The following is a 25,846-nucleotide window of genomic DNA, read 5'->3' on the forward strand; positions in this document are numbered from 1 at the left end:
CTGAAAATTATAGAATCACATCACTTTCGCTGATAAACGGATTTTGGCGTGCTGTGCGCCCGTGAAAAGCCGCTCAGTCTTGTGTTCTGTGTCTCACTAATACTGTTATCTTTCATTCATTTTCTGATAGAACATCAACTTATCACCACACTCACCACAAACTATTTTATTTATTAGCTCAATATATTTTGAAAGGTGCGAATAATTTCACGTGAACAGTGAAATGAGTTTTGAGTACAGTGCAAAGTTCGGCGATGGAGAACGTAGGAAAATAGTTCACTGATGTTAAATCAGCCCACTTAAAATTTTCTGTTTGCTGAAAATTTAATTCTGTTCAAAATCTTACAAAGTGCAAGAGATTTCCAAGCAACTTTACCTTTTTGTATGAAAAAAAATGCACTCGAAATTGAATTCCCTCTAACCCCGTGTCACTTGAGCTAGCAGCTAACCCGCCTGACCTTCAGCCTCGTATTGTGCCATGTTAAGCATTGACGAGTGGGTGTAAAAATGCCGTCAAAAATCCATTCCGAAATCTAAAATCCAATTTGAGCAAAAGAGCACAGGCATAATCAAAGAAAACGGCGAAAAAAAAAGAAAGGAAGCCTAAAAAAGTGCGCATTTTTTTCGTGTAGTCACTTCAACTCATTGCCAGTTTTATATTTTTGAAAATTTTCCCTACAGATCTTGTGGGTGGCTCTACGAACCTTTATTTTTTTAATTTAGTTACAAACAAAGCTAATAATGCACAGAGTAAGTAATAATTACCATGATCTCATTACAACGGGAGACAAAACTTCAAAGTCCGCCCTTAGACCATTCCGAAAGCCCAAACTAATTTCAAATCATTTTCAGTCGGATGAATCGAGAATGAGCTTCGAACACCGGTCAGTCGTACGACTTTTCAGCAACAGTTCAACCAGTGAGTTTTCTAAGTTTGATTTTTTTAAAACTATTTTTGACTGTTGAGTTGATAAACGTTCGGCCCAGAAGAAAAATTTAGTTTAAAAAAATTAGTTGAAACAATTGTGCCAAACGATGTCAAGCGGTTCTATCAAACTGAGATTGAAAAAAATATAAATGTTTAGCAACTACCGTATATTCTCTATTAGTGCTGCATCTCCAGTAGTACTGCAGTCTCTAATAGTGCTGCATTCAAAAAGGGTCCGAAAAATAGTGCTGCTTGCAGCACTAATAGAAAATATACGGTATTCTCGAGGATATCAAGAATAAAAATTGTGATCTAAGTTTTATTGTCTGCATTTGTAGTTTTTCAATATTTTTTAAGCTTATGATGCATAGTGCAAAGTCTAACATTAGTATGCATTGAATTTTCCCAGTGAATTTTTTTCATAATCTGCTTGAGAAATAATTATATATGTTTCATAATTTTAGTTTTTTTTGTTTTGAAATTTTTGATTATATTTATGACCTTACAAATCATTGCAGTGCCTGAGTTTCAATTTGTAATTCGAAGATCATTTTTCCTCTTTCCTCTCGTTCACAATGACCCACATAAAATTTGTTTGACACCAAGTGGCAAGCGTACAAATATCACATTTCAGCTTCAAATGGAAGCCGGAAAACGTCGGTGCCATCAGCAGTTCTTGCATCGGCTCCTTTGATGTCTGCTGCCATTGGCGATGGACTAGGAACACAACTTTGTGAGTATTTATTTTTTTGGGTACTAGGCAGGGAGTTTATTTGAGGAATAAACCACTGGGTGTGCGGTTCTATTGAAACTCAAAAAAAAATATATATGAAATCACATGGGAAACAATTGAACTATTTCTCTGAAGTCTGGTGTTGAAACGTAAGTTTAGCGATGCCCTTATCTTCATTGTGGGTTCTTTGGAGCATTTTTATACCAATGCTAACTATTTAAAAATGGATGAAAATAGGGGCAACTATACACATTATTTTTCAATTATTACTGCTGGATCCCAGAAGATTTACCATTCTCAAATGAAAATACTACTTGTTGTTGGATTTGAAGAGTATGCTGGAAAGAAATTTGTGTAATTCTAGTAGTTATTGTGTTCGAAAACTCACTTTACTCACTTTTCTCTTACATTCTCTGCAATTTGCTTTCAGTTCTTCTTCTACTTCGTCTTCCCTCTTATTGAATGTCAGTTTTAAATCAAATTGCAGACTTGTTCAAGTTTGGTAAACACATGCACATGCATGGAATTTCTTACTTTTTCCTTTTTCCTGGAGTGCTTTACAAAATATTTCTCACTTCTTCGAGACTACTTCATGATGGATAAGATGTTGTTGTGCCAAATGCCAAATATTCATGTTCCTTTGAATCAGCGTCAAATATATGAAAAAACCCTACAACCCTTAGAATTGATATAGCAAGAAGTGTTGAACATTGGACTGTTTTTCACCATTTTTCAATGCTCACTTCTTCACCTAAGACTAGTGGGGAAAAACGGCAAATTATATTTGACGCGTCAAATATTACATATTTTCAAACGAAGAACACAACCAAGTGTATTTCTTTGCCCGTTCATGCTGTTCACATTCGCAGCTTTACGTAATTGTATTGATCAATAATTCAGTAGTTTTAAATCAAGCACTCTTTTTTTTCTCGCCTTACGACTTTAACTGCTTTAGACAAGACTCTAAATCAAAGGTTTCGCCTCGTTTTTTCCCCGAATTTGAGAAAATTTGACAAAAATGAAGCTTCAGGAAATTTCTTCAGTCGTCTTCGGCTTCATCCTTTTTTGCGTTTTTTTGTGAAAATTGGCTCAATCCGTACATATATGTGCACTCTTTTTATTACTGGCTTGTGACATGAGGACATTGAACTAGAAAAAGCATAACTCAAAATTAGATGAGCAAGTTCACATTTTTATCCTTTTTCTCGAACAATTTTTTACAAGGGTAAAGGTTCAGAAGCTTTTAAAGAATATTGTTAAAGACTGCTAATGTAAGCGGAAGTACGGCGTCTTGAAGATGGAGACCTCCAATATTTGATTCATTTGCTCTTTTCATTTATTCAAGTGAAGATTGGTGTTTAACTTGTGCGTTGCTTCTAGGGATTAAACTCCCGGTTTCAAAGTTCATATAAATTTCAACTACTAATTTTTGAGCACTTCAAAAAGCCTACGAAATTTCGGAAACCTTAATATGTAGTAGTCTGTTGAGATATGTTTTTTTTTTCAAAATATTTGTTTCTATAGTTCAGATGAATTAAAATTTGAAAAATTATTTATTTTTTTATTATATAACAATTAACATTGAAAAATGTGTATATTATTTTCACCAACCAGGCAATAGTGGATCTTAAAAGTTTTCCGAGTAATTTTATACTGTTGAACACATGAGTGCCTACTTTAGATATGTACTTACATGTTGATTATTAACAAATGGGAACATTTGGAATTTTTATTTACAGATGTAACCAATGTTTTAAACATTTCAAAATATACTTCTAATCATTTTCATAGATTTGCTCATCTTAAAAACAACGTTCTTAGATCTTGCTCCTTTTTCAAGAAAAAATCTGAGGATAACTCGAGAGACAATTCAAAAATTGAATGAAAAACTTGGCGAACAACGTGGTGCCTATATATTTTTTCTTTTTTTTGTTGAAAAATTGATGGTTTCACCGCTCGCAATTCTCACTACACACTAAAAAAACAAAACGCAAAAGTGTGTGTTTCAAGATTCTGCAAGCAAACCACAAAATTTATAAGTTTATTTCAACAATTTTTTGTCGATATTGTAACAATTTTCATTGCATATAGGTAGATGAACCAAACTTAACCTAAACATAATGATTTCTGTCTACGCACCCATATCAAAAAGTCAATCATCATTCTTCACCGGTACTCTTTTGATATAAATATACCTTGAAACACAGAAGAGAAAAAAGAAGAGAACTAGTTTGTTTTCAACGGGTCACTGGTGGGTTAGATTGACCATTTTAGATCGTCCTCAGCCAAACCAGATCAATGTTCTGATCTGATCTTCTTTTTTTTTCCTTTTTTTCTTGGTTCTTCTCGTTCATTTTACATCACTCATGATTTTGACGTTTTCATGCAAATATCATGTCAAAATTGGAATTCTGAGAATAAAATTAATTTAGAAATTTGTTGAATAAGTTGTCAGTTAAAAACAATTGTTGGGCTGTGAGAACAATAATTTTGAGATATCCATGAGGTAATTTTAATGTGCTTTTTTTTGAAATATTTAATTATCCAAAATTGTATAATACACGCGTTACTGAAATTCATTCCGTAACGACTTCAGAAAGGTAGATTTTAAATTTTTCCGCTAAATATTTTTGGCCAAAAATTCTTTATCTACCTATATGTAATTACAATCCACTTCAATTACTGATATTTTCAGTTCCATTAAAAATTATTGATTAATTTGTAGAATTTATTTTACTAAATCTTTTGATAAAGAAAACTGTGAAAATCATGTATTTCGTATATAACTTGTTTCACTATATTTGTCCAGATCCTATGAGAACACATTTCAACAAATTTTTCTCAATAGTTTAAATTATCTTCTGTGAAAAACTCTCCAGCAAATCGAGCAAACCTGACATTTAACCTTCGACTAACAACAAGTAGAAAAATATCTCAATCTATAATTTGAGCTATTATGAATGCATGCGCCAATAAAAACGCTATTGTTCCCCCCGCACACTGCAACTGTGTTCCATTTGTTTTCTTTTGTCATCCGGCAGCAAGGTTCTCAGAGCAAGCTTTTTTTGTATTTGTTTCATATCATAGGGCTCCAGTCTGCAATTTTATGTGAACGAAGAAACGCCAATAAACCGAAAAATAATAGGGATGATGATAGGGGGCTGACTAATGTTTCTTTTTCTCCTTTCTTGACGAATAAAAGAAAACAATCGTTAGAAACGGGGAGACGACACGAATTGTGCAACACTAGCACCTACCTTGTCGCCTCCTCCCTTTTCCACTTCGAGATGTGCCTATCACTTTTACAAACACCACACTACCACCAGCAATGCTCACTTTTACGATTTGTCTGACACCTGTGTTGTGTGTGTATCTATGACACTTTCTAGACTCGGTTTTAGTGTCTCTTATGGATTCAAATTTCCTCCGTGAAGATAGAGTGTAAGGCAAGAAATGAGAGATAGACAAAAAATAAAACAAAAATCCGAAGTATTTTTCATTTTTTCAAACAAAATATTCTGAGTGGATAACAACTAATAATAGGTGTTTAGTAGTTTGAGCTAATTCTAAATTTTAGAAAACTGAAAGTAATTTTCATTTGTCTTCTTCGGGTAGATAGAATCATTTTGAAAATAATTTAAAAATTAAAATAGTATTAGAATTATTATTTTCTTGTGGGCCATTCCGGAAGTTAGTTTATTGAAAACAATTTGGAGTACAAGTAATACAATATACCTAAGTCCTCAAGAAACTATTCAATTAAAAATTTCATTCAAAAGTCAGTAAGAAAAATGACTGGTTGGTTAAAATCTCACATTTTCAAAGTTTAACTTGATAGCAGTATATTTTATATTTTCTTTCAATCTTAAACTTTGAAAAACAATCTGGAACCCTAATAATAAATTCATTCTATTGATAATACAACTTTTAATTTTGTTTCGAAATTTTATTTCACGTGGGTTCAATATTTATTATTGAAAACAAATGTGATGAGTTGCAATGTTTTTTTTCTTTCGTTTTAATTTTTTGAATTTTCCAAATTTAAAAAATGCATGTGAATTTCCACAAGTCAATTAAAGTTTCAATCAATTTCTAGACAACTAAGATAACAATACAAGACTAGAAACACTTTTTTAATGTTTCAACATTTTCATATGTGCTTACATTACAGCTTTTTCTTTGAAGCGAAAATTATAAAAAGTTTGTTGAAAATTCTAATCACAAAATGACAACTATTGTATCAATTTTTGCATAGTTTGTAGTTATCATGAAACATTCAAGATGACCATTCAAACACCTGACAATTATCAAAATGTCAGAAAAGTGACACAAAAGTTTAAGAGTAATTTGAATTGAGATTGAGAGCAATCATTTTTGAAAGTGTCTACTTTCAATCATTCTCACCGTTTTTGACGCAAATCACTTGAGTTAGCTAAAGTGGAACGATAAACAATAATTAGTTTGTATCTGCTCTTTTGATTCTCGTCATAATAGATTTGTTCTTTTATTGAAAGTGATTATTCTCTGAACAAAAAAGTGTTTGTAGAATCAGCGTGAGACGATTAAGCTTTCTAAAAAACTAAGTGAATATTGTTTTTGATATTTACGACATTTCGGAAAAAAACAAGATTTTTTGTTTTTTCTCCATCTTTGTGTAGATTATTTGAGCGAGGATTGTGAAACTATTGGTGTTTTTAAAAAAACCGGTAGAGTTTCGTAATATTTAAATTTTTTGTTGTGAATTTTCAATAAGAATTGTTTTCTCGTATAATTTCTTCTTCTATTTTGAGTACACCGTTTGATTTTTAAAATTTTCAACAACGATTTGTGGCAAAGAGTTTATTCCAAAATTTAAATCAACCACATTCTCGTAAACATTTCTTGTCACCATATAGTGATTAGACTTTTAGGAGGCAATTTACTTTTGACGTTGCTTCTTGTTTTCTCTATTTTACAACGTTTCTCACTATTTCCCGCTGCAAAATAGTAATTATTTTAATTGTTCAAATGGTACCATTTACCAAAAATTCGGCATCAGAACACATTTTAAGAGTGTAAAATTACGTTTCGTTGAAAACACTTAAAGACTCCGCAACGTCATTGATTCATGAATAATGTCACTTTTAAGTACTTTGATTCACTTTGCACCGTTTTATGATGATTCAAATTGTTTTTTGACTTGATTCACTCCACTTTATGATTTTTCTTGTCTGATTTGTCATTTTCATCTGGTTGCAAGCTCTTTTTTTCGTACCAAACAGTTGCTCAATTATGAATTTTCCCAGAAAACCATTGCTCGCAGGATCCGGATATGTCGTTGAGCACGAACAGCTCCGTCAAGGAGGATGAAGGTTTGTCTTATTGGGTAGAAACTTCAGAATATTAAATGACAAATGTTAGAATTAAACATACCTGAAAAAGAGTGATTTAAAGAAAAAAAACAGCTGCGTTACATGAGTTTTCGTTGTTTTTTTTCTCTTAAAGCCTACTACTGCATCGTATGTCTTGCTATAAATATACATAAGGATGGCATTCATTTGTATTCCGTAAGAAAAAAAAAGAAAAAAAAGAAAAATAACTCGGCTCTCACATTTTCGTCGGGTTTTTTCTAGCTTTTCTGTTCACCGCTTTGACAAATTTGAATTTTTTTTGAATTCTTTCTCTCAGTTTTAAATTTTCACATTTGGAGAATTCTCACTATTCTCATAATTTTCCAGTATCTCAGCTTATACATGTCGTTCCTACTTGATGTTTTGGACAAGAGGGGTTTTCTTGGATTATGTACGAGAAACAAAAAAATGTGCGAAATATGAGAAACCAAAAAAACACAAAGATTTTGAAATAAAAGTAACGATCAAAGTATATTCTCATATGTTTTAAAAATTGTTATTACTGAAAAAAGAAAAATACAACTTAAGTATAAAACTTATAAGCTATTAATTTTGTACTCTAGTTTTAATTTTTTCCAATAATTTTGCACATTCTCAAACACTTTTGAGAAGATTTTTCAGTTAAGAAACAATCGAAATATAAAATAATTGAAAAATTAAATTGATACTACATAGCGTTTAAAAACTATTTTGTTTTTTAGGATTTGTATTTTTGAAATTTCATTTTCAAGATTTTTATTTAAATTTAATTTTTTGAAATGATAATATTTTCTAATAACTTCTTTTCACAAACTTTCCAATACTTTTTTCCAAATTCTCCTACATATTTCATGTGTGCATTGAAAAGTGGAGAAGGCAAACAGCATTTTGTCCCCACTTACTCGTCTTTCCTTTTCTAATCTGCACACTTATGGACTGATATCACAAGAATGTGGAAAATTATTTTTTTCCTGGTGAGAGAGAACTGAAGATGATTTTTGTATGGTTTCTTAGTAAGAAGATTTAAATAAAACGTGCAAATGAATACAAATGTTTTCTTCCTGGTTAATCGTTTGAGTTAAGTACTGAAAAAGCTTTATTTGGTTTTTCAAATGCGTCATCTTCTTTATTCCAAGCTTGGCTATATAAATATAGGCCGTGAAAAAGGCGAGAAAAGAAAGCAGAAGCCAAATGCAATTTGCACAAAATGTGATGAGATGGAAATCAAGATGTACTTGATTAAGATGGACAAAGGCCCAGACTGGATGAAGTGTTTTGCTTCAGGCCTACAAAATATAGCAACGGATATCTAAAAAAACATTAAGACAAAAATAACTTAATGAGTGGGTGGGAAATAAGGATCAATTATTATTGTTTTCATTCTGCCCAGTTTCAATTAAAATAGCTGAGGAGAAAATTAACTCTATTCAGAAGGTAGGCGTTTGAATGAGCTGAATTTTGTTAAATTGCCTATTTGCAAACCTTTTTAGAACAATAATTCCCAGTCATATTTTTATAGATTAAAATTTTTTTAAACTCTCCCATGAGATATGTCAGCGGATTGTTCCCTCCTACCAGGGCTGTGCTCTAAGTTTTTCTGAGTTTTTTTTTTTTTTGGTGGGACCAGCCGACAGCCGACACCCAAATTAGAGTTTTCGGCTTTCGTTTTGAAAAAAATTAACTCTTTTTGACATATTTAACACTAGGTGCAAGTTCTACAAGTGGAAAAAATAAGGAAATTTGGGTTTTTGTTACATAAAATGATAAAATATTTTGCTATAATTTGTTTTTTTACTAAAAGTATACTAAATAACTTCGAAACTTTTAAACAATACTTAGCCAAAAATTCCAGTCGGCTGGTGGCGCCAGCCGACAGCCGAAAAAAGTAGCCAACCGCACAGCCCTACCTCCTACCTGTGCATAGAAATAAAATTTTTAGCAGCGAGTGGTTTCGATCCACCGACCTCTGGGTTATGGGCCCAGCACGCTTCCACTGCGCCACGCTGCTCTTGTTTGACAGCAACAAACTAGCGGTCGATGAAACGAGCGTGTAGTGTTGCAAAGTTGGCCGCAACAAGAAAGAAACAAAAAAGAACGAAACTGCGAGATATAAAAAAGTAACTCACAAGGGGATTGCCTATAAAAAGTTTGCGGTCGATGATGATGAGTTGCCGGAAATATGGTCCATACAAGCAAGAGTCTGCTCATCTGGGGGTAGATGAAAGCATAGAAGTTTTTCAATGTTCATCCGGTTCACTGCCCTCTATGATGTAATAAGTGGTGCGCTCTTTGTTGTTTTCAATGTGATGAGAGCACAAATAACAACAGTTGAAAAACGAAGAAAAAAAAAGATTTTCGTCTGAATTTACATCTGAGTAACTGATTTTTCCTACACCTCGATAAAACACGTCTAGCAAATTTAGTTTTTAAGTTTTTGCAGGCGCCCTTTCTTTATAATTTTTTGTTTCAAAAAAAAACATTCTTTGTTCTCATTCTCATTTCTCACTTTTTGCTGTAGATTCTCACAAACTACTTGTCCGTGTTTTCTCTTCTTTATTCGTTGCATCTTGAAAAGTTGAGGTTTTCTACGTAATATCTTGAGTTGAAGTGACAGGGAGAAGGATCCTTGCTATCTATCTCTTATTCTATGCGTGATTTGATTGTAGGGCCGTTTGACCATGTGCTCGTGAAGAAGTCCGTTAAAAGAAGAGGGCTATAACTTAGTTGCCTTTTACTCTTCTTCTCATACTTCACTTTTGCTTCTTTTTGTCAACAGCTTCTGCTTCTTATTTGGCTTATTTTCTTATTTTCTTCTCTTCTTTTGATTGGAAAATCTCACGTTGAAATTTATTTTTCTATGAAAAAACGATTTTCCGAAAAAATTAGGCATTTTCAGTTCTTCGTTCTTAGTACCTTACCTCGCATGATTTGCTTAAATATTACCCAGGTTTCACAAGTTTCTCTATTCCCTTTTCCCTAAGTTTTTCTTACTGAATAATGTATAAGAATGTGTACGTGTAGTCGATTTTCTAATTCATCGTGTGCTTAAAAACTTGAACTAGTAATAAAATATCAAGTCCCTAAGAAAACAGCAAAATTCAAATTTCTTCACTTGTCTTTGCACCCGACAAATACCGGATGATCCCCTAGTTCAAAGACTTCCCCACACTCTTCTTTTCTGCTAAAAATAGCCAATAACTGCGCACTTATTATAATATCCAAGGCGCACAAGCACTGAAATATCCTCCTTATCAGTGGTGAACAGTGGATTAATTCTAGATTGAGAGCTCAAAAATTAGTTTTGGGAACAAAGCTACAAAAAGTTACGTATTTTGTGAAATTAAAATATTTCTTCTTGAGTTAAAATTATTATTGCCATAATAATCATACTTGAGAGTAATAATTTCTACGCAAGACTTGATCAGCCAGCCAGCTTATAAAAGTTTAATAGTGAATCAATCTATCGTCTTATTCCTCATATTATTTTTTTTTAATTTTTTTGTAAAAATATGTTTCTAAAATTATATTAGGTCTCCAAATAAGTTCCGGGTCAAAAATCATTTTTAAAAAATCCGTCCAAAAAAATTTTTTTGGTTGGTCGTCAAAAAATCTTCGAAAAATCTAGATTTTTCCTACAAAAATGATGTAACCAATTATAAACTATTTTTACACATGCAAAAAATTTTATTATATTTTATGTTATCATTTTAGTGTGACAAACTAAACCCAAATGTTTTGTATGTGTAAAAGTAATTTACACTTGGTTACATCTTTCTTGTAGGAAAAATATAGAATTTTCGACAAAAAGTTTTTTGAAGATTTTTTGACGATCAAATTAAAAAATTTTTTTTTTGGACGGATTTTTTCTAAACTTTTGTTGTTTTCTAAAAATGTATTCTAAACAAAGCAAAATCCGCACACAAACCTCAATTCAAAGCTGAAAAGAAGCGAGATCAGAAAAATGCCTGAAAAAATTGCCTCCGAGTTAGGACACTTGGGGTGGTAAAAAATTTTTGTGACTATTGTCAAATGAAAGATCATGGTTGGTAACATACATCCCAAAGTTTCATAAAAATCGATACGCAGCGAACAAAGTTATGATTTTTGACCCGGAACTTATTTGGAGACCTAATAGTACTTGTGATACTAAATATAAATAAAATTATAGTACTTGTGACACTAAATATAAAAATATATAAATTCATAAACCTGCTGTTTTTATTCAGTTTCAAATAAGTATTCGAAAAAAAAGAACTTAGTTGAAAATGTCCAATTAATAGCGTGAAAAGCATTATTTTCCTGAAAGCTCATATTAGCTTTTGTTTCTTTTTGCGAATTAAATCTACCGGCAAAAAAATATTTGAAAATTTACAACCTTGATATATTTGCATAATTTTCAAGATTGTAAATAGTTTTGTCAGAAACAAACAGTTTTTGTCATCATCTTACATTCTTGGAATCAAAAAAATTGGATGAGGAAACCAAATGCCTGAGAGCAACAGCTGAAAAGTTTTGCCCTTGTGCTCAAACACACAAGAAAATAATGAGCGAGAAGCTATTGGAAACCTGATCCGTGTCCCGTTTTTTTTCCTATCCTCGTTCTCAATTCAGGAAAAAAACTAGAGGCAAGGCTTCTTCTGTTTCTCCTTCTATGTGCTTCTTCGATTGACTTGAAAGGTGTGAAGTATGTAAACTTGACCCAAAAATTTAGCTTATAAAAAAGAAGCTCAAAAGAAGGAAAAACGGCTCAGCTTTATCGCTGCTGTCGCTTCGTTCTTCTCACGGACGTACGTGTGTATGTGCGTATGTTTATAAGCTTCTTGGCTTAGAGGATATCGGAGGCGGAGACTATGTCTGGATTTGATACTTGTGCACCGCTTTTTAATTGGGCAATATGATACTCGCCACAAATCCGGGAAGCTCCTCCAACAGCTAACCAGGAGAGAAAAAGGAAGACGTGTAGTGGTTTTACCTCCGGCCATCTGATATTATTCTCTTCTAGAGTTCCATTTACTAAATATTTGAACTACTGATATTCTTACTCATAAACTTTTAAAATGAGCCTACGACCAAAGCAAAAGTCATCATCCACTTCGGTGTTCTTAAAGTCTCACAAGTTTTCGTTAACATCTCATATTTTAAGGTAAATATTTCTTTCACGTTTTCTGTTTCTGGTTAAATTAATTATTGTGTTGACGTTCAAAATTCTTGCCAATTCTTACCTCCCTGCATTAGTTTGTGTTATTCCATTCATCCCTTCATCATACCTCCTCCCATCTGCGATTTTCATTAAACCATTGTAAAAGATTTATTCTGGTGAAGGAAGGCAAAAAAGCGCGAGACGATGGATAGTGCAGAGCGTCGACGATCCGAGACCGATATTGGTGGTGGTCCCAGAAATAGCGCTGATGCTCGGCCGAGCCTCGATCTGTCGTCCGATCCTATGCTCGAGTCGAATCTTGCACTTCGTAAACTATCTGAAGCTTTCGGTAAGTCGTCAAAACTATTCAGTAGCATAGAAAAAAACACAAGTCCTTTGTATCCCTCTAATTTGTATTCTGACGTTTCATGTGGTTCTCAGGCGAGTGGTGTTTAGTACACACATGGGATAGGGCCCATTTTGGCGTGAAGAATGTAGTTAGGGGAAGTAATTTTTTAAAAATTATGAATTAAATCAATTAACTCTAAAAACATGTTCAAAACCTTCATCACTGATATTCTACATATTATGATTTTTTACCGTTTGCAGTTCATATTTCTTGTGTTTAACAATTTTACCGGTAGACGCAGGGTGACATCCTATATTATCAAATATGAAAAAGTAGTGTTAAAAATATTTGGAAGGTTTCTGTTTACCAAGATTATTTTTATTCAGGTTTGAGAAGAAGCAAAGTCTGAAAGTAAAGCCCTTTTCAACGGACTCATTATTTGAATATGATCTACAAAATATTATATTTTTCACTGTAGTTAGTAATGGTTAGCATATCTGTGTTAGTACGTGATTCTGATAACTTTGTAGTTGTTTCCGCAATTTCTCTCGCACTTTGAAAAACTATCTAATTAAAAGCACAACTGGGCAGCTGTGGCAGTTTTTTGAAAACTAGGTTCCTTTCTATCATCTTCACTCCCTATCTGTCAAAAATGCCCATTGATGAATCATTCAATTAAAATGTCCATAGTCGATTAACTGAGAAATCTGTTGCCATTTGCCTAAAATTGACGTCAGAAAACGCATTCAGAAAAAAAGGCGGTTGTCTGAAAAAAAGCTTCCATGTGACTGCTTCATTTTAAACTTTTTTGTTTGCTCTTTTCAATCGCAAGTGAGCCAAAATAGAATTAAACATCTCAGGGAAAAAACGACTAAATATAAAATTAGAAATTAGAATTGGGACATCACAATACATACCAACGCATTGGCATTGCAAAAAAACAAAAACCAGTTTCCTTTTGTCATTGATCTTCCAATTGACATTGATTGTATTTTAAGTTTCGAGAAAAAATTCTTTAGAATTTGAACATCATATGTTTTCCTTAAATTTTCATGAACAAATTTATCTTATGACTAAAGTTAATGTTTTTCAACATAGTGGTAGACTTAATTTGGAACAATGCTATGTATTAATTTGAGGAATTGTTAAAGATAAGAATGGATGTTGTAAAAACGCCAAAACAAAAAAGTGATGATAAACATAGTATGATAAACGTTTGATTAAACTTTTTTAATATGCAATTTCAACCATAATTTTTCGGAATGTTTTGTTATGATATTTAGCAATGTTGAACTATTAAAAATACGGGGTTAGGGTACTCCTCTTTTGAAGTTTTTAAGCTGGCTGATAGCGGGTATGAATTAAGGTATCGTTAAAAGAACATTAAATTCGCCGAACAGCTACACGGAAAACTTGAAAATTTATAAATTAATGTATTCTACCTTATATTAATCTCTAGTATCTAGTGCATTTATGAACACCTCCGCATTCTGTCATATGCCCATTTTAAAATTTCAGAAGTTAATTATCCAAATAATTCATAGTTTAATCGGCAACAAACATCGCACAATCGCCTTTTCACCGACATAATTTGTTTTTCTTCGCGTCTTTTTTACGAGACTGATCTTTTAAGTTCACATAATTTTACAAACGGGTATTTTTGATTTTGATAGTATGGAATTTTTTAAAGATGGGTTCAAAATCAGGCCACTCAGTCTTTTTGCAAAATTGCAACCAGATTGAATAAAAATCAGATTAGGGATCAAGAATTACAGGAAATAGGTGGGCGGAGTCAATCACGCACCAAGAAAAAACACAGGAGAAATGGAAATTGGAATGGGGGTGGGGTGGATGCGGCATCCATTGATGAGGAGTGAAACGGCGGCGGGGGCCTGTGGTCCCAACCCAAATTGTTCTATTTTTCATGTGCAGAACGACGCCATCAGCCTCGGCTTTTCATTTGCTAGGGTAGTCGTCGCTGCTTCTTCTCATTTCGGGACCTTAACCGAAAAAACGGGAGAAACGAGAGAAAACCTCCGTTTTTTTTCACGTTTGCTCACCGCCTCTAACTCATTTAGCTATCATCTGCTACCCTTTTCAAGCCCCGCCACCAAACGTCAGAAGCTCATTTGAAACATTTTATTAATTTTAATCTTGTACCACTTCATGGAAGTTCCACAAGCACAGTCTTTAGCGGCGGCTGCTCTAATCAGCCCTGTGAAAAACAATTCCACTGGTGGAGGTGGGAATCAACAACTTTGTATTCGAAAGTCTATATCAAACCCTTCTAGTCTAAAGGTTTACGCCCATCACGAGGCACCCGGTATCATACATTTTCCTAGATTTGAATTTTCTCATCGTCTATCTATCCGGCCATTGCTGAAAAGGCTTCACGAACAAGGTGAGCTATTCTACAAAACCTCCCAATTTGCTTCCTTTTTTGAAATTGATTACCAATGAAACACTTTTGAAACTGGCTTGGTATTGTTAGACGGAAATTTTGTTTGAAATCAGTGAGCAATATTTTTTAAAAAAAGTTTCTGAAGATACAGGTCCTAGTTGAAAAAAGGTCAAAACAATGTGAAGAGGGATTTGTTTTTCATCAGAAAATGTTTATTTTTATTAAGTACTATAAAACATTTGTTAGTTTATGTTTTTGAAATCTGACAGTATAAAAAGCCAATATAAAAATTAATATTGCAAATTATCCATGCAAAGTTAGCCCAACAAATAAATGTAGCTTTTCTCATTATGATTTTTTATTGATTTCTAAAATTTTTTAATATAAATTGCATTAACAGCAATCTTGTAAACAAAACAAACATAGTAGTGAAATTCCATTAAAATTCTTCCGTTCTTAAGAAAACAATAAATGGCAAAAAGTTTCTGAGGACCTCCAAGACAAAAGCATCTTCTGCCCGCATGTCCTATGACTATTGAAAAAGGGCGAAAATAAAAAAGTGACACAACCCAGTGTTTCCTGATAAAAATTGTTCATACCCTCCCATTTTCCCCTATTTCGCTTCCCACCATTCCCATGAAACGCGCATTTACGATTGTAAAAAACTTGCGACGTCGAATTTGTAGGTTTCTTGTTTTTTATGTTTTCAAGAGTAATCATTTTGTTCTTTAAAACATGCAAAAATAAAGTTAATCCTTAAAATGACCTCACGACACGGAAGCCAAACCCCATTTCATTTCAAAGTTTGCAACTATAGAAAACGAATACAAAAGGAGGGAGGGGAGGTTACACTAAGAAATAAAATGGTGGGGAAGATATAATTGCGCGGGGCTCGGAGAGCAAAACTCACCTATTTGATTCCCTTTTTCATGTTTGTCTTCGTTTCAGCTCAACGGATCGAAGGAAAAGCATTTGTTCGTCGTGGTGCACTTCGCCAGAAAAATGTGCATGAAATCAAGTGAGTTGATACCAAACTTTGAAACAAAACCCTCGTAAAAGTCAGCACTGTCCGTTTTCCTATCTTGGTTATTTGATAGCTGACATTTATTTTGACTGAAAAATTGAAAAAAAAAATTCTTTCATTATCTTTGAATATCATAGGTCTTTCAAATGAAAACAAAAATCAATATCTTGTTCTTGTTGCACAATTTTGATTCAAAGTTTAATTCTTATCAGATCGCACAAATTCATTGCAAGGTTTTTCAAACAGCCAACGTTCTGCTCACATTGCAAAGATTTCTTGTGGGGTATAACAAAACAGGGATTTCAGTGCCAAGGTAATTTATTGGAAATTTTATTTGATATTAATAATTATTTTCTTCTTAATTTGTATCCAATGCAATTCGAAACAAATGTTTATAAATCATAAAATGCGACTATAAAACAAGTTTGATAGATAAAGAGAACTCTGTTTTCAGTATGTACCCTTGTGGTACACAAGAGGTGTCACGAGTTTGTCAATTTCGCATGTCCAGGAGCAGATAAAGGAGTAGATACCGATGTAAGTTGTGCACTCTATCTTCTTTTTCTCTTCTTTTTTTATGACATCCATTCCTCAAACTTTTAATTTCAGGATCCTCGCCAGCAGCATAAATGGAAAGTTCAAACATACTCATCGCCGACGTTTTGCGATCATTGTGGCTCTTTGCTCTACGGTATTCTGCACCAAGGCATGAAGTGCCAATCTTGTGACACAAATGTGCATCACCGATGCGTCAAGAATGTGCCGAACATGTGTGGTACCGACAATACAGAGAAGAGAGGTAGACTACGAATTGAAGCACACATCGAGAATGATCAGTTAACCATTAAAAGTGAGTGGGGTGCAACGCAGGAAATTAAATGGAAATAGACAAAAAGATTGAAAGAATTGAACTTACGTTGTTCAATGATTCTCAGGAAAATAAATATTTTCATCAAAACTGCTAGAGTGTATAATTATCTTGATACACAACATTTGTTTTACAGTTCTGGAGGCGAAAAACTTGATTCCAATGGACCCCAATGGATTGTCTGACCCTTATGTGAAGTGCAAACTGATTCCGGAGGATTCGGGATGCAAGTCAAAACAGAAAACTAAAACATTGAGAGCTACTCTTAACCCTCAATGGAATGAAACTTTTACTTAGTAAGTCATTGTAACACTTTATTTAAAAATAAAACTTGGGTTTCAGTAAACTGCTACCAGGAGATAAGGATCGGCGGCTTTCTATTGAAGTTTGGGACTGGGATCGTACATCTCGAAATGACTTCATGGGAAGCTTGTCGTTTGGTATTTCAGAACTTATGAAGGAAGCAGCGTCCGGTTGGTACAAACTGCTCAGTGCGGAAGAAGGAGAATTCTACAATATCAACATCACACCTGAATACGACGAAGATATGGAAAAAGTGCGCAAGAAGATGAATGAAAACTTTGTAAGTATAAGTTCTAATGCAATTAGGTGTCTTTTATCGTTTTAGATCACACGAGACAACAGTTCTTCTAAGCCAAAAGACCCGGCTGCCCCAAGAGCTAGTACACTTCCTCTCGGCAGTTCCAATCACAACGTGATCAAGGCTTCTGACTTTAATTTCCTCACTGTTCTTGGAAAAGGATCGTTTGGAAAAGTGTTGCTTGGCGAACAAAAAACAACAAAAGAGCTGTTTGCGATCAAAGTGCTCAAGAAAGATGTGATTATTCAAGACGATGACGTGGAATGCACAATGACTGAGAAGCGCGTCCTTGCTCTTCCGGAAAAACCATCATTCCTTGTTGCTCTGCATTCGTGCTTCCAGACCATGGTCAGTGCGCATAACAGATTTATTGAAAAAAAGGGATCAAACATGTGGAAGTATTTAGATGTTAATAGATGTTCGAATTTGTAATACATTGTTGACATTCATCCACGTGTTTTTCCCTAGGTTATTGCAAATTATTCTGTAACAGTAAGTATGACATTGAAAATAATAATTGTTGGATAGATGGAATATAATATACATAAGTCCTGAAGGCACTTATTTTTGAATGAAAACTCTTCAAACCCCCAATCAAATCCGTATTTTGATGAATCTCTGTTTCAGGACCGTTTGTATTTCGTGATGGAATTTGTAAATGGTGGTGATCTGATGTATCAAATCCAGCAAGTTGGGAAATTCAAAGAACCAGTTGCTGTTTTCTACGCTGCTGAAATTGCCGTCGGTCTGTTTTTCCTTCACTCAAAAGGTATCATCTACAGAGACTTGAAATTGGATAATGTTATGCTCGAACGAGACGGGCATATAAAGGTATTCCGATTTGCTCAACTGTTTTTCAAACTATAGATTCATATTTAGATCACCGATTTTGGAATGTGCAAGGAAAACATATTCGGAGACGCCACGACAAAAACATTCTGTGGAACTCCGGACTACATTGCTCCTGAGATTATTCTATATCAGCCTTATGGAAAATCTGTGGATTGGTGGGCTTATGGTGTCCTACTATTTGAAATGCTTGCAGGACAACCACCATTTGATGGAGAAGACGAAGATGAACTTTTCACAGGTAATTTGAATCCCATATGGTTTTAAAATAAAATTGTTAAAACTCAGCTATCACCGAGCATAATGTGTCCTACCCGAAAAGTCTATCCAAAGAAGCTGTGTCTTTGTGCAAAGCATTGCTCATCAAAAATCCATCAAAACGATTGGGATGTACTGGAGACGATGAATCAGCGAGTAGAGATATTAAGGTAATGAAAATGAAATTATTAAACTCAGGTGGCCGTTGGTTAGTTTTATTTGCTTCAAATTTGTTTCGCCACATTGGCTTAGACAAACTCTTGATCTTGAAAAATTAATATTTCATATTACCACCTAAAACAAATTTCAGGAACATCCATTCTTCCGCCGCATTGATTGGTTCAAAATTGAGACTCGTCAAATCCAACCACCATTCAAGCCAAAACTGGTTCGTTCTTTTTTGTTTCAGGGATTTAATATGAAATGGGGCTGCTTAACAGTTTAGCTATACCGGTTGTCTAATATGTTTTAAACTTTATTGGGTATGAGTCAATGAGTTTATTTGTTTTTCCTATCTGCTTTCAACGATTCCCAATGCTTTACCAGAATACTATCGCTTTATTAAAATGATTCAATTCAACATCAGTTGTTTTTGATGTTCGAGAAAAATTAAATTACATCAAACATTTAATTGTTGGAACGTTTCGCATGTTGTTATACATTACTTCGAAAGCATGACACCCATGAATGTATCTAACCCTACTCACAGCTTACATCCCACTGCTCTTCCTGGCATGTTATTATCGTTGTGAATTTTTTCAGAAGACCGATAGGTCAACGGAAAACTTTGACCATTCGTTCCTCAAATTGCCCACCAAAATGACACCGCCGGATTGGGAAGTTTTGGAAAATCTCAAGGGCGACGAGTTCAGCAACTTTTCATTTGTCAACCCGTTTTATGTCAAAGATGTAGAACCGTGATCATATTATTTTTAATTATTTCTTCTCCTGGTATTCTATATATAAATACTAACCCTCTTCTAATTAACATTTCACTGTTTTTCATTTGTATCCAGTTTCATTGTAAACATTTTCACAATATATGTAGTTTATTATCGTCTGTCCGTTGGTAAATTTTTGAATTTCACAACTAAGAAAGCGTTATAAGGAAAGATGTTTTTGTGGATTGAATCTTTTGATTCAAGTGGATTTTGATTGTTCTGTTTTTCGAAAAATTTATTGAGCCAAACTAAATTTAGTTTACAGTTTGAGAAAAATGTGATCTGCAAACTAAATACTCAAATAATTGAACAGTAAAGACATGTTCATTAAAGCGCTTCTCCCCACGATTACGAAATAATTTTTACTCAGTTATTTGAACTACGGCGGACATTGAAAAAAATCCCACGAACCGAGTTATTTCTAATATACTAAAAATTGAATTTATGAATTTCAATTTTAACGATTTGCAAATTTTGAATCTCGGATCTGTTGTGAGTTTTATTTCAATTCCCGTAACTATGTTGTTTTCAATTTTTCATCTACCCCTCTCAAAACTTAACCAAACACTAGTATCCTGATGAAACTCTGAACCAAGTCAAATAAACAAAAATCACATCAAATCAATTCTGCTATTTCTAGCCATATTTTTTATGTACTATTTATTTTCTTAATTTTGCGTCCTTTTTTATTGCTTCCATATCTTTCACATCTTCAACTTACACTCTCCGCCATTCATTCCCCACTTCTATTACTATCAGCTTCTGTTTTTTTTAAATTTCTTTTTAAAAACAATTTTTCTCAGTCTCCCTATAATAAAATCAAAGTTTTGCTTGTGATTTTTCTTTTTTGAATTGATCAACACCAAATATATGTAGATTGTAATATTTGTGGTTTAATATTCTCGATATGCTGATTCTGTATAACCTCGTCGTGGATTGGTGTTCACTAACCAGGTATGTCGTCATTTCACCTTGTTCTTCCCTACAGTTCACCCGTCTTTTTTAATGAAAAAAAAAGGATGATTTGAGTATTTGCATGCGTTTTTAATAGTTCATAGATAATTGCATTTTTATCAACCACATCGGATATGGTAGTTTTATTACATTAATCTAAAAAATGTTAACTGTTTGGAAATGGGAAAATGTGCAAACAAATATGAACATTAGACTGACTTATTACAAAAATAAATGAAAAAAAAGCAACTCATAAAAAAACAATAAAATGAAACAAGCCGATATTTTTAAAATCACGAGTCTTTTTTTAAGTTATTGGTCCAAAAGTTTATTTAAAGGTGTTTCCTATTAGAGATGGAATAAATTATAATATTGAAAAATTAATACGAGATCATATTAGTAACACAAGAGCATTAATAAAATACCAATCAATTGTGTTTTAAGTGAGAAAAGTCTCAGATATAATCTTAATTTTTTATTCAAATCTAAAACCACAAAATAATTGTTTTTGTTGAAAAATTTTTAAGAGAGAACCATGAAAATCGGTTTTCGAGTTTATTTTTTTAGTCTAAAGACAATTTTGAACTAAGATATTTAATACGTACTGAACAAAAAAATTATAAAATTTGTCAATTTAATTTCTATAATTAAACTTTATGAAAACACTTCTGATGAAAATTGAACGTACGTCAAAGCCAACGTTAATTGTATCGAAAAATAGCAGTGCGTTTTACCGCTCTAAATTAATACCAAATGTCAAATCACAAAAACTAGTCAAATGCTCAAAAGAAACAAAAAGTAAGAAATTTCAATTTTAAATTACACAGTAAATTTAAAAAAAAACCATGAAACCACCAACAACTTAAATTTTCATTTTACCATTGTGTAAAATATCCGATAATTTTCAACTCCAAGACTTGTTTCTTGATAGATCAAATAGATATAATAATTTGAATATTCACCTCCTTTTTTCAGAAATCCGCCGATGATACTTCCAACTTCGATTCAGAGTTTACTCACGAGGTCCCTAAGCTTACTCCGATTGACCGTCTATTCCTCATGAATCTGGATCAAACTGAATTCGAAGGATTCTCTTTTGTCAACCCAGAATATGTTCAAGAGTGCTAAAATTCTCAAATTAATTTATTAAAAACTATTTAGATAATAATCTCATTCACCGAAATTTTAATATTCTCCGAAGCCTCTCATGCCGGAGTGACTGTGCTAAATTTTGTTTTGCAGCAAATTGTACCGATGTTACGTCACTAGTCCACTTTCTTCACTTTTTACATTCCGTGTTAGAACATTAAACATTTTCATGCACTTATTCTAAATGCGTCCTTTATTTGCTTTTTATTATATTCGAAAATTGCAATTTGTATAATAAGTATGTCATTTCTGTACCAGGCTATTTTGGTTTCAATAAAGATCTCATATAAACCTGTATATTTTTATTAGAAATTGTTTTTTTGAAATTTGAACAAGAGTGGAGAACAAGTTTATTATAAAATATATCAAAAGAGACATCCCTAAACGTAATAGCATTTTTAGAAACCAATTGAACTTTTCTATGTATCAAATAGAGTTTTCTGTTGAAAAACAAACTATTCCCCAAACATTTCTAGCACTTTTGCTGCACCTTATTAGTTATTTTTGAAATAAATATTAAAATATCTGTATATAATAAAATATTCAAAAATAATTTAAACATTTCCATAGTTTTTTCGCAAAAAAGTAAAAAATTGTTCATGTTATTTTTAGTAGTTTTGTTGCGAATCTTTTTTAGTTCAACTTGCTATTGATAATAATATGTAAGAAACCCCAATAGATTTCAAGTTGTGATGTGAATTGTAGAAATAATTATCCATTTTTCAACCCTTCTAATAGATTTTTGAAAAAAAATTTTCTCACATGTTTTTCGGTAGCTTTGAAAACATTTTGAAATAGTTTCATTTTTATTCAAAGTTACAATTTTTTTCTTCTGAAATTCGCCCAAAAAACTTTTTTATATCCGTTTTCAAAAAATCTTCAAAAAAATTTTGTTGAAAGTTTTCGATTTTTTTTACAAAAAATAGGCAACCAAATATAAGTAGTTTCTCAACTTACATAAAAATTTAGTTTAATACAATACACTCAAATGGTGATTCAAAAAATAACTTTTTCGAGCGATTTTTAAAGTTTCCTGAGAATTTCTCAGAGGCGAAAAATTAATGTATGCATGTTTGAAAATTGTTGCGACTTGGTTGCTATAATTTTGTGTAAAGTCAATAATTTTAATCTGAACAAGGCAAAATCCATTTGAAAACCTCAAATCTGAGCTTTAAAAAACGAGATCGAGCGGAAGCCTCAAAACAGTGGCTCCTAAATAGGATACTTGGGTGGTTGAAAAAATTGAAAATTACTGTCAAATGAAAAATCATAAATACAAACTCATAAATGCTCAAAAACTTAGAAATTTCTAAGCAACTAAACACAATATGTGTTTTGACCTAGGATTTATTGTCACCCCTAATGCATTAACGAGATGCAGATCTGTGGCTATTTGAAACAATTTTTCCCATACTTATGCTTGATTTCTGAAAAAAAACCGGGACTGTTCAAAAAAAAAGATTACGAATGCAATATTTCAGCTCGCTTTTTGACTACTGTTTGCCTTTTGCTAATTTAATGAACTGAATTATCAAATATGTTAGTCGAAACCCGCTCGCAAAGCAAGGCGTACACTGCCTTGCGTACGTACGCGATGCGTCTGCGTCGCGTGCCTCTCCTACTGTGTGTGTTTCAAATATTACTCCTTTACGTAGCAGCCCCAATTTACGTCAAATATTCTCGACAAAATGGATGAAGATGGGCTAGAACAGACTACTCCCTTGATGAGTTTGAGTGAGTTTTTACTTAACTTTTTTTTAAACTACTGGACGTAATTTTTTTAATCAAATAATTTTAATAGTTATTTATTTGTAGAAGATATCTGTTGAAAACAATTTTCCAGGACAAATAAAAGCTTGCGGACATCTTCTTTTGGGAACATTACAACTTCGATGTGAACAACATGGCTCAACAGAGGATCCACGAAGTGAGTGAACTTATATTCTGGAACGCCGAAAATGAACTAAAATTTCAGAAGAATCAATAACTGCACGAGTATTCCTTAGAAAGCGGATGAAGGAGTTGCCAGAGGTAAGTATTCGTTATATGAATTAAACAATAAAAATTATTGAGATAAGTATACTGAAATATGTTATTAATTTAAAATACATTACAAAGTCCGTTGTTCAATATATATATTTTTAAAGTGTAGGAACTACTAAATCAAAACTCCAGTTATTAATAACTATTTCAAAAATTCCTTGAGAAACTTATACACATTAAAGATTTTCGAAATATTAGGTTATCAATGATATAGATCCATAAATTAAATAAATAGTAATAAGTTAATTTAACAACAACTGTAAGCTTTACCTTTTGACAGAACAAAGTTATTGGAAGTAGAAAAAATTGATATTGAAAATGTACCAAAAAAATAATTGAAAATTATCGCCAGTGGGCATTTTGACTAATTTTGCTTATAATAAGCTTTCATGCCTACTGTACATATCAAAATAAAAGCAAAATGGCACTTTGAAAAATTGAGCTTTTTTCAAGGTTTTAATGAACACAAAGAATTTCAAAAAGCTTCTCAAAATGTTTACTATGATATTTGCTCATTTCATGTGTTATTTTTTAATTTTTAATTTATTTTTTATAAAGATTTTCCCCACTCGTGTTGCCTTACAAAATCATTGTTTGAAAAATAAGTTGTTTTTTCGAGCATTAGAAGGAAGCGAAATATTGAAAATGATTAAATTTAGAAATTGAAAATTTTTAAAGCTGACATTAATATCAGTCATAAACTTTGAAATAACTTTATTAAAAAGAATTAACAAACATTTGACATAGATATTCAATTTTGTGACAGATCGAAAATAATGATAACTTTTCATTTTACAGACCGACGACAAAAACAACAAAGCATTTGTTCTCCGTGCACTCTACAAACTTCTCGACGCAAACTATGCAATCGTATTCAGCAAAATTGGACAAGTATCTGGAGAACTCGCGTTCCTTTCACAAATCCACGACGATCCGGATTTTGATAGTGTGGAAACTCAATTCATTTGGACTTGTGATTATCTCTTCAAATCCGGACAATTAGAAAATGAATGGAGAGGAGACTTTATTGTACCTTCCACTCCAGAATTTGAGATGCCAATGGTTGATGAAATGGCAGAAGAAGAGCAAGCGAACTTTATGATTGAAAGTGAAATGGAGCTTCGTCGCCAACTTGAAGGATATATGGCGATTGAAGAAGGAAACAATCAATAAAATTTAAATAGTTTTGCACTTTTATTGTCATCTCAGTCATCATTTAATAGTTCATTTCTTGATATCAAATTTCCAATTCGCTCACTCGGTTATGATCCAAACATCACTCATGTCTCAATGTTCCAAATAGAAAATTTTAGTATTACCACATCTCATGCTCTCCTTTGTTGCTACTACTCGCTCTTTCCGATGGCTAATAAATTGTCGATATTTTTTTCAAACAAGTAAATCATTGAAATGAGATTGACAATGAAAAGTGCAGCACCTTTTAATTTTCAGCTTGTAGAATGTTGAAAATGAAGGTACAGTTGCGATTATAACCGCTGACTGACATGTGCAAAAAACGCACACGGCTCTGTTACATGTGGTGTCCGGTGTAGAAATATGTAGCTCAGATTATTCAGAGCCTGATAACTTTGTAAATTTTTCACACATTAAAAAAGTAACCTGCCAATATCCTTTGTTTTGTTGTACTGTTGATTGTGTTCCATGTGTTCTTATTGAATTTTCTTCATTCTCTTTAAATTTTTCAAGTTACTTTATAATTACTATAAAAAATGAAAGAGAGCCGTTTCTCTGTTTTTTTCTTTTAGGGGTTAACTGTTTATGAGCCCTCCATGCTCAATTAAAAAATAAGAGACAATATTGCCACAGTGTGGTGTGGATAGAAAATACAGTTGCTACGTTGAAGCAACAGCGGCGCTCTTTGTAGAAAGCCAATTTTGTGTTAAAATTATTCATATTAAATAGAAAAATCGGTTCGGTTGGGATGTTTCCATATTAGAGTATTTATTGGGTAATGAAAACCTGAAATTCTTTGAGACAGTTTTACAGTAAACTAATTTGATTTTTCATAGTTTTAACATCAATTAGGTTCTGTAAAATATGTGTCGATATTTTAAATTCAGTAAATTTCCGTGAACAGCTGAACTATCTTCATTGAAAATCCTGTCAGATGAATAATTTGCAAAAAATTTTCTTATTAGTATTGTCTAACTAAAGTAAGACTATTGTTGAACTGGACTTTTTAGAAGTAATACAAATTTAGTGTTCCAAATCCGATTTT

General features: G+C 32.8%; 2 protein-coding genes and 4 non-coding genes across 11 annotated transcripts; 2 read left to right on the forward strand and 4 right to left on the reverse strand.

Moving 5' to 3' along the window:
- Positions 1-634: 634 nt before the first annotated feature.
- pkc-2 lies at positions 635-21,861 on the forward strand (the record flags this gene model as incomplete). Of its 6 annotated transcripts, none has more annotated exons than NM_001129650.6 (15): positions 635-750; positions 853-919; positions 1,563-1,661; positions 15,869-15,938; positions 16,157-16,257; positions 16,399-16,481; positions 16,554-16,794; positions 16,949-17,108; positions 17,155-17,395; positions 17,441-17,761; positions 18,041-18,244; positions 18,293-18,503; positions 18,551-18,690; positions 18,831-18,908; positions 21,391-21,845. In NM_001129650.6, the coding sequence occupies 15 exons, from the start codon at positions 742-744 to the stop codon at positions 21,541-21,543; spliced, it is 2,178 nt and encodes a 725-aa protein (NP_001123122.1). The 6 variants fall into 6 exon arrangements, with proteins under 6 accessions (NP_001123122.1, NP_001360728.1, NP_001024517.1 ...); NM_001373417.3 differs by lacking the exon at positions 21,391-21,845 and adding an exon at positions 19,283-19,441 and having other exon boundaries at positions 742-750; NM_001373418.2 differs by lacking the exons at positions 635-750; positions 853-919; positions 1,563-1,661 and adding exons at positions 11,935-12,173; positions 12,353-12,519 and having other exon boundaries at positions 21,391-21,861.
- On the reverse strand, positions 4,894-5,028 carry E01H11.6. Its single transcript, NR_071831.1, has one exon. It is a non-coding gene; the product is annotated as an Unclassified non-coding RNA E01H11.6 (non-coding RNA).
- On the reverse strand, positions 8,967-9,038 carry E01H11.t1. Its single transcript has one exon. It is a non-coding gene; the product is annotated as a tRNA-Met (tRNA).
- Positions 11,659-11,795, reverse strand: E01H11.5. Its single transcript, NR_071832.1, has one exon. It is a non-coding gene; the product is annotated as an Unclassified non-coding RNA E01H11.5 (non-coding RNA).
- On the reverse strand, positions 14,382-14,512 carry E01H11.4. The gene has a single exon (NR_071833.1). It is a non-coding gene; the product is annotated as an Unclassified non-coding RNA E01H11.4 (non-coding RNA).
- A 1,296-nt stretch (positions 21,862-23,157) lies between the features above and the next one.
- C23F12.4 (LisH domain-containing protein) lies at positions 23,158-24,994 on the forward strand. Its single transcript, NM_077176.4, has 4 exons — positions 23,158-23,298; positions 23,408-23,491; positions 23,540-23,595; positions 24,406-24,994. The coding sequence occupies exons 1-4, from the start codon at positions 23,253-23,255 to the stop codon at positions 24,778-24,780; spliced, it is 561 nt and encodes a 186-aa protein (NP_509577.1). The 5' UTR covers positions 23,158-23,252; the 3' UTR covers positions 24,781-24,994.
- Positions 24,995-25,846: the final 852 nt, after the last annotated feature.

This window comes from Caenorhabditis elegans, chromosome X (genome assembly GCF_000002985.6).
Source record: "Caenorhabditis elegans chromosome X".
NCBI lineage: Eukaryota > Metazoa > Nematoda > Chromadorea > Rhabditida > Rhabditidae > Caenorhabditis > Caenorhabditis elegans.

Excerpts from the sequence above, each read along its gene's own strand:
- C23F12.4 (NM_077176.4), top strand. The coding sequence starts at position 23,253 with ATGGATGAAGATGGGCTAGAACAGACTACTCCCTTGATGAGTTTGA. Across the intron at positions 23,299-23,407 it reads TACTCCCTTGATGAGTTTGA|GACAAATAAAAGCTTGCGGA; the intron begins GTGAGTTTTTAC and ends ACAATTTTCCAG. Across the intron at positions 23,596-24,405 it reads GGATGAAGGAGTTGCCAGAG|ACCGACGACAAAAACAACAA; the intron begins GTAAGTATTCGT and ends TTCATTTTACAG.